Source organism: Hyla sarda, chromosome 2, assembly GCF_029499605.1.
Source record: "Hyla sarda isolate aHylSar1 chromosome 2, aHylSar1.hap1, whole genome shotgun sequence".
Classification (NCBI taxonomy): Eukaryota; Metazoa; Chordata; class Amphibia; order Anura; family Hylidae; genus Hyla; species Hyla sarda.
In genome coordinates, this window is record NC_079190.1 from 43,968,334 (window position 1) to 43,977,467 (window position 9,134).

A 9,134-nucleotide genomic window follows, 5' to 3' on the forward strand; every position below is an offset into this window, starting at 1 on the left:
TTCTCAACATTTCTATTTTTAATGTATCATGGTCACTCGTTGTTAAAGGGACTGTCCAGAATTAGAAATGCATTGCTGCTTTTTTCCAGAAATATTGCCATGCATTGATTGTCTGACATTGCAATTTCACCCCTTTGGAATGAGTCATGCTGACCTGCAGTACCACACACAACCAGGGTCGGCACTACCATAAGGCATCTTAGGCAGCTGTCTTAGGGAACTAGTGGTGAAGGGGCAGAAAAATCTGAATCGCTGCTGGCAGGGGATCCAGATGAGAGGCGCCCCTTGCACCTTCGCCTGTGTAGATGAAAATCCATGCACCGCCCCTTCACACAACCTGTTGGCAGGTGTGGCATTTTTTTGTAGAAGAAATCCAGAGTCATATCAAATTTGCTACATCTGTGTTTGTTAATATTACACTTCATCATCTTTCTTTTCTTTCCCTCTCCGGTATGGAGGAACAGTCTTCATATCCTCAACCAAATCCTTTACCATGAGTTGTCAGTCAAAGTTTGATATTTGGCCAAGGAAGGGGTCAAAATAAAAACAAGCCTTACTTACCTACCACAGTTACCCGCAGCTCCCATTCCAACGTCTTATGATCCAAAGCTGTTCACCGCTTGTTTCTACTTCTTCTCCGCAAGACCTGCCCACTCAGCCAATCACTGTCTAAGACAGGACAACCCTTGGCCAGTGATTAGTTTAGTGAGCAAGTCCTGCTCCGATGGCTCACATTGGAAGTAGCAACAAGTGGTGACCAGCAGGGGATTGAAAGAGCTGCATGGGACCAAGGTAAGGGAGTTTGACCATTTTGTATGTTTATTCAGAAACACGTCTACTTTGTACTGGAATACCCCTTTAAGATTAATGTATATTTTTGTATAACCGCCGTATCCGTAGAGTTGCATAGCGTCTTATTTGTCATTGCAGTTCATTACCGTGAAGCGCATCTGTTACTAGCAATGAGCTCATTACACGAAGATCTGAAACCTTTCCTTTCCCCTGTAGCTGTAAAGGTGGACAGAGCCGAATAGATCAGTCAAAGTAATTGTCTTCCTGTATATTAGCGCAGATTGCTTCATGATATGCATTCTGGGAATTGAACCTCTAGTGATTCTTTGACTTATTTGTATATGACTCTGCGTGTAGCCACTTAATAGGAAATGAATCATTAGAGGACGTTCCAGGCTAATTGACATTTGCAGAGAGTGGCGGCTGCTTATAAGTTACAAATAGGATTAACAGGAGACAAATATGTCGGACGTGTAACACCAGTTGTTTCTTTCTTTTATCGTTACTGCGTCTTTAATGTCTCCAAGTTTTTTCAGGGAAAGATATACCGTAAATTGACTTAGTTCTATTTTTGGTTATTACCCCTGCGTTCATAATTGGACGACTTTGCCGGTCTCCTTAAATTGATAATGTTTTTACCTGGTGAACCGTGTCATATAACAGGCCCTGGTGGTACGTGCTTGCAGACGCGCAATTTATATTTTATGTGTCACTAACTCCCAAGTCTAAAAGTTTACATAAACTAACACATGTAATTATTCCAAAGTTTTAGCATTTTCTATGAATCATTTAACTCTGTATATGAATATGGCATATCTAAAAAAAAATACATTGAGTATAATATCAGTTAGTTAAAATTTACTTTGAAGGGGTTAAGTAGTTACAGACAACATATACCAAAAAGAAGAATGCAGCAGCACACTTGGTCAAAAAATGGAGGCTCTTAGCGCACTTTTTGATCAAAACGTGTCGTCGTCCACCCCCCATCATCCACCACGCGGAGGTGGCCTCATTTCGGATGGGACCCTGACACACATTCTGAGCCTAACACTCATAACACTCACCTCTTGCTGGGCATATAGCCTCTGACTGGGTGACATGTTGGATCCATATACAATTTAAATCAAAATACCTCCTGTCAAAAAGGGGAGTTACAGACATATTTAAACGTATCAGGGCAGATTTTCTAGCATACGTACCTTTCAGGCTTTTGTATGACCCATAATGTACAATGCTCAAAAAAATAAAGGGAACACTTAAACAACACAATGTAACTCCAAGTCAATGACACTTCTGTGAAATCACACTGTCCACTCAGGAAGCAACACTGATCGACAATCAATTTCTCACGCTGTTGTGCAAATGGAACAGACAACAGGTGGAAATTATAGGCAATTAGCCAGACACCCCTAATAAAGGAGTAGTTCTGCAGGTGGTGACCACAGACCACTTCTCAGTTCCTATGCTTCCTGGCTGATGTTTTGGTCACTTTTTTAATGCTGGCCGTGCTTTCACTCTAGTGGTAGCATGAGACGTAGTCTACAACCCACACAAGTAGCTCGGGTAGTGCAGCTCATCCAGGATGGCACATCAATGCGAGCTGTGGCAAGAAGGTTTGCTGTGTCTGTCAGCGTAGTGTCCAGATCATAGGGGTGCTACCAGGAGGCCGTAGGAGGGCAACAACCCAGCAGCAGGACCGCTTCCTCCGCCTTTGTGCAAGGAGGAGAACTGCCAGAGCCCTGCAAAATGACCTCCAGCAGGCTACAAATGTTCATGTGTCCACTCGAACGGTCAGAAACAGACTCCATGAGGGTGGTATGAGGGCCCGACGTCTACAGGTGGGGATTGTGCTTACAGCCCAACACTGTGCAGGACGTTTGGCATTTGCCAGAGAACACCAAGATTGGCAAATTCGCCTCTGGCGCCCTGTGCTCTTCACAGATGAAAGCAGGTTCACACTGAGCACATGTGACAGTCATGACAGTCTGGAGACGCGGTGGAGAACGTTCTGCTGCCTGCAACATCCTCCAGCATGACCCGTTTGGCGATGGCTTAGTAATGGTGGCATTTCTTTGGGGGCCGCACAGCCCTCCATGTGCTTACCAGAGGTAGCCTGACTGTCATTAGGTACCGAGATGAGATCCTCAGACCACTTGTGAGACCATATGTAGGTGCGGTTGGCCCTGGGTTCCTCCTAATGCAAGACAATGCTAGACTTCATGTGGCTGGAGTGTGTCAGCAGTTCCTGCAAGAGGAAGGCATTGATGCTATGGACTGGCCCACCCGTTCGCCAGACCTGAATCCAGTTCGGCACATCTGGAACATCATGTCTTGCTCCATCCACCAACGCCACAATGCCGGGGACTGCACCTAGATCGCGGGGGTCCACAGCAATTATTATACATCTTATCCCCTATCCAAAAGATAAGATGTATAAAGCCGGAATTCCCTTTTAATGGAGGATGTATTGACCAATGGGTCATGGAAAGCAAAGGGGAAATAAACACCAGAACCTTCTGTCCAAGGGGCAAAATCGTATGTGATGTAGTAAATCTTAGACTCCTGATTTGATTATATCTACATTGCACATGTTACTTGCCAACACTATACGCCGACTGCCTGGATCTGTGAGGATTTCTAACATTGTGAGGCAATCGGGACAACATCAGTAGTAACTGTGTGAGGCTAAAACTTCATTTTAAGCTGATATAGTTCTTATACATACTTGTGCCATGCAAAATTGTAAGAAACTTGCAACTGCTTTACAATTGCATGTAATGCTCGTAGAGGAGTACTTATACTCCCTGAGGAAATTCACTGGTGTATGGGGACTGGTTTTCAGGAAATGTTTCATGAGAAAATATGTAAATTGGTTCTTCCACAGAAGGAAGAAAGCAATATTATAATAGTTAAAAATAAAAATAATAATAAGTCTCCTTCAAACTGACTGGTCCTGGTGGAAGAGACTCTGGTTTGGATAGCATTATTTTCTTCGGGAGGAGAGCAAATTTGCAAGAAAAAAAAAAAAAAAATATATACACACTACAAAAAGTCTTAGAGGAAGCAGGCAGAATAATGAAGAATTTATTATTTTACTTGTATGCTGGCAGCATATATATATATATATATATATATATATATATATATATATATTATAGAATAATGGTCATGACTGGTGCAGATGGACTTGAAGGGGTAGTCCGCTGCTCAGCGTTTGGATGTGACTTGCATTGAGGGGGCAGGATGTGATGTTAGCATGAGAGGGCGGGGCTATGATGTCACGAGCTCCCAGCACCAGTGTTCGGAACAGTTTGTTCCAAAAGCTGAGCAGCGGATTACCCCTTTAATGAAGAATTTCCATTGTAAATAGGATACATAAAGAATATTGTATTAAGAACCGATGTTCATATCATATAGGTCAAGCCTAAATGTATCATCATAAAATATGAGATATAGTCCCCATGGTGGTCTGTACTGTACAGCGGTCCCTTAAGTTATAATATTAATTGGTTCCAGGAGGACCATTGTATGTTGAAACCTTTGTATGTTGAGACCATAATTCTATGGAAACCTGGTAATTGGTTCTGATGTTCCAAAATATCATCCAAAGATAGGAAAAAGTGAGGATTAAAGAAAAATAAGTAGATAACTAATACAGATAAAAGATAAAAGTAATAAAGATCTGCTGGGAGCTGTAAATCACTGTCTATGTAGAGGACAGGAGCTTCTTCAGGGTCCTGTACAGTACACAGTGTCCTAAAAAAGTAACATGGAGCCGCCCTCACCTGGTGTCCAAAGGAGCAGGTAACCATGGCCCAGGTAAAGAGTACAGAACATGTAATACCTCCCTGTACTGTAGGGGGCGCTACCAGACAGGAATTCAGTGCATGCACTTCAGTAATACAGGTGTTTTACCGGTAAATTGCCCATTCTGATTGGTCGGTTCTTCCAGCCATTGACACATGTAACAGATCTGGACTGTCTGTAGCATTGTATGGGGGGTCTGGTTTCAATTAGAACAAAGACAAAACAGAACTTAGCAAAGACACATGAACTTTCAGTTGTAGCGATGAACGATATCTCTGCACATGTGGAAGTGGATAATGGTGCTCGGACTGTTCAGCAAAGGCATAAATCACTCTCAAAAGGTAAAGATTGTCTGCACTCACCACATCCTATTAGTATTTTCTTTATAGAATACTCACATAAATTACAAATGTGGAGGACGATACCACAGTGATATTCCCCTATCCACCCTCCTCCCTATTTGTAACTTATGTGAGTGTTAAATAAAGAAGATGTGGTCGTGCACACAATCTTTATTACCTTACGAGAGTGAGTCTGGTTACAATTTACAATGATCCAGAAAAGACGGAAAATATTGTAATCTGAGGCCATTGTAAGGGTTGGTTCACATGACGTTTTCTCCCATACGGGAGCGCATACGGCAGGGGGGGAGCTAAAACCTCGCGCTCCCGTATGCCTTTTTTTTTTTTTTTTCCTTTTCTTTACTTTTTATTGATTTTTTCATCATATACAAATAAGCATGCATATTCCATGTACATAAATTCATCATATACTTATATACACTTATATTATACCCTTCCACCCATCAATTATATCTATCTGCCACTCCGTGGTGCCGCCTCTGTATCCTTCTCTCTTCTTAGTACATTAACTTTCTCTTTTTAGATCTTCTTCTGATCTTTCCTATTTTATTGTTGACTTCCTATTCCTCCCCTAAATGTGTTCCGTAATTCCCATTTTTTATAAAAGGGTATACTCTGATTGTTTCCAATCGCTATAATTTCCTCTCATTTATAACAGTGTTGTATCGTGTTTATTATTTCATTCACTTCAGGAATCTGTGCTTGCCTCCAGTATCTGCAGAGAACTAGCTCTGCGACCACTAAAATCTTGCAAACCAAAAATCGCATTTTTACCGGTTATATTTGTAATAGTATGCCTTTCTATGCGCTCCCGTATGCCTTTCTATGCGCTCCCGTATGCCTTTCTATGCGCTCCCGTATGCCTTTCTATGCGCTTTCGTATGCCTTTCTATGCGCTCCCGTATGTGATTCATTTCAATGAGCCGGCCAGAGTGAAATGTTTGGTCCCGTCGGCTCATTTTTGCGCTGGTCAACCACGGTTTTAGGTCCGGTTGTAAAAGCGCATACGGCGCAAAAATTAGCCGACTGAACGTTTCCCTCCGGCCGGCTCATTGAAATGAATGACATACGGGAGCGCATAGAAAGGCATACGGGAGAGCGAGGTTTTAGCTCCCCCCTGCCGTATGCGCTCCCGTATGGGAGAAAACGTGATGTCAACCCAGCCCTAAGTTGGGGAACCACTGTATTCTCATGGAAACTTTTTTTCTAAAGCTCTTTACACAGTAAGTGGAAAACTTTTTTTTTTTTTAAATCAACTGGTGCCAGAAAGTTCAACAGATTTGTAAATTACTTCTATTAAAGATTCTTAATCCTCCCAGTACTTATTAGCAGATGTATACTACAGAGGAAATTATCTTCTTTTTGGATTTCTTTTCTGTCACAACCACAGTGCTCTCTGCTGACGCCTCTGTTAATTCTAGGAACTGTCCAGAGCAGCGTATGTTTGCTATGGGGATTTTGTCCTGCTCTGGACAGTTCCTGACATGGACAGAGGTGTCAGCAGAGAGCACTGTGCTCATGACAGAAAAGAAATCCAAAAAGAAAATAATTTCCTCTGTAGTATACAGCCGCTAAGAAGTACTGGAAGGATTAAGATTTAATAGAAGTCCTTTATAAATCTGTTTAACTTTCTGGCATCAGTTGATTTAAAAGAAAAAAAAAAGTTTTCCACCGGAAAACTCCCATTCATGATAATCACATATTTAATTCCCTTTGACAAGGAACATTTTTAATTCTATCTCCTTTTTATTTTTAAAGTGACCACGAGGAGAAGCCACCGAGGAAGAGAACCTTCACTGGCAAATCCAAGGTCCAAGAAGAAAAAACAGTGGCCGCCAAAAAGAGGAAGACGGCTCCGAGCTCAGGGGAACCGTTCGAGCCACTAAACACAGGACTTTCTCTTACAGAGGATGAGGAACTGGTGTTACATCTCCTAAGTAACAAGAGCTAGTTATGTGCTCACCCGCTTTTGATGTTTCCCAAAATCCATTTGGCTATTAGGAAATACAGTACTCTGAAATGTTGAAAAGGCAGGGACTTGAATCGATACTTAAAGGGGTACTCCGGCGGAAAACTTTTATTTATTTTTTTAAATAAACTGGTGCCAGTAAACAGATTTGTAAATTACTTCTATTTAAAAATATTTATCCTTCCAGTACTTATTAGCAGCTACAGAGGAAATTATATTATTGTTGAATTTCTTTTGTCTTATCCACAGTGCTCTCTGCTGACACCTTTGTCCGTGTCAGGAACTGTCGAGAACAGCATAGGTTTGCTATAGGGATTTTCTCCTGCTCTGGACAGTTCCTGATATGGGCATCAGGTATCAGCAGAGAGCACTGTGGACAAGACAAAAAAAGAATTTAAAAAAGAATAGAATTTCCTCTGTAGCATACAGCTGCTAATAGGTACTGAAAGGATTAGGATTTTAAAATAGAAGTAATTTCCAAATCTGTTAAACTTACTGGCACAAGTTGATTTAAAAAAAAAAATTTCCACCGGAGTACTTCTTTAACATCATATACTATATCAATTCATACTGTATTTCAAGTAAATTTGTGGTTTTTTATTTGAATGTTGGAATTATGTTCTTAACAAGAGTTTATTAGTGGAAGTACAGGAAAGGTCTATAAAGAAACCTCCATATACAGATTCAGTAAAAAATAACATAATATATGCCCACCATGATGTTGACATGTAGAGATGAGCGAACTTACAGTAAATTCGATTTGTCACGAACTTCTTGGCTCGGTGGTTGTTGACTTTTCCTGCATAAATTAGTTCAGCTTTCCGGTGCTCCGGTGGGCTGGAAAAGGTGGGTACAGTCCTAGGAGACTCTTTCCTAGGACTGTATCCACCTTTTCCAGCCCACCGGAGCACCTGAAAGCCGAACTAATTTACGCAGGATAAGTCATCAACTGCCGAGCCGAGAAGTTCGTGACGAATCGAATTTACTGTAAATTCGCTCATCTCTATTGACATGTTTGCCCTATTAGGAGTTAATCCTTTTGTTCATCATCTTCTTCCCTTGACCAGTGTGTCCTAACAAACACTTTGTTGTCTCCTTATGGTCAGAGAATCTTTCTAACAAATAGGAATTGTCCAAAGTGGAAATCCCCATTAAAGGGGTACTCTGGTGGAAAACTTTTATAATTTTTTTTTTTTTTTTTTTAAATCAACTGGTGCCAGAAAGTTAAACAGATTTGTAAATTATGCAAAAAAAGAAAGGGGTTGTGCAGCTCACAATTAACTAGCTGAGGTAAGGAGGTTGTACACCTACACCTGGTGTTGGGTAATATAGTAAAAATAAACCAACCCCTCAAAGCTAGTAACAGAAAAACTGATACACAAATATAACTGGTTGAATAAATTAAAATAATACCGTGCTTCAATTATATGATGCAAATAGTATAAAATGTTATTGAAATACAAATATAAGCAAATGAAACCTTGTGCAGAGGTAGTGTAAGGGAGTTATAATATCACAACTTAATAAACACCGATAACTATGAAATCTTCTCTATGAAAACAGTGCTAGTTATCGGTGCTATGAGGTTTCATTTGCTTATATTTGTATTTTAATGAAATTTAATACTATTTTATACTATTTGCATCATATAATAATCGTTCTTATTTTAATTTATTTTAATTTATATAACCAGTTATATTTATGTATGACTAAGAGCGCTTAAAGCGCTTGAAACGCGTTACTTGTTCCTTCCTTGTCCTATGGATTAAACCCGATTTTACCTGCATTGAGCTGGATCCGATCTCCTTTATTTTCCTGTCATTGGCTGGTGCCGTCCAGCACCTGGATCCGTGCTCTACTGTCTGGGGCGGGGTGAGCTGGTCCTCACCTTGTTTGCCTTCCAGTTATATTTATGTATCAGTTTTTCTGATACTAGCTTTGAGGGGTTGGTTTATGTTTAAGATTTGTAAATGACTTCTATAAAAAAAAAAAAAAATTAATCCTTCCAGTGCTTATTAGCTGCTGAATACTACAGAGGAAATGGTTTTCTTTTTGGAACACAGAGCTCTCTGCTGACATCATGAGCACAGTGCTCTCTGCTGACATCTCTGTCTGTTTTAGGAACTGTCCAGAGCAGCCTATGTTTGCTATGGGGATTTTCTCCTACTCTGGACAGTTCTTAAAATGGACAGAGAGCACTGTGC

At 40.7% G+C, this 9,134-nt stretch overlaps 1 protein-coding gene across 1 annotated transcript in view; it reads left to right on the top strand.

The window, feature by feature from the left end:
- DDX10 (DEAD-box helicase 10) overlaps nucleotides 1–7,304 on the top strand; it is a 267,940-nt gene extending 260,636 nt beyond the window's left edge. The window contains exon 18 of the mRNA XM_056561668.1: nucleotides 6,720–7,304. Coding sequence (XP_056417643.1) covers nucleotides 6,720–6,912 — 193 coding nt within the window. The 3' untranslated portion in view covers nucleotides 6,913–7,304. The remainder of the gene's footprint in view (nucleotides 1–6,719) is intronic.
- The last annotated feature ends 1,830 nt before the right edge of the window (nucleotides 7,305–9,134 follow it).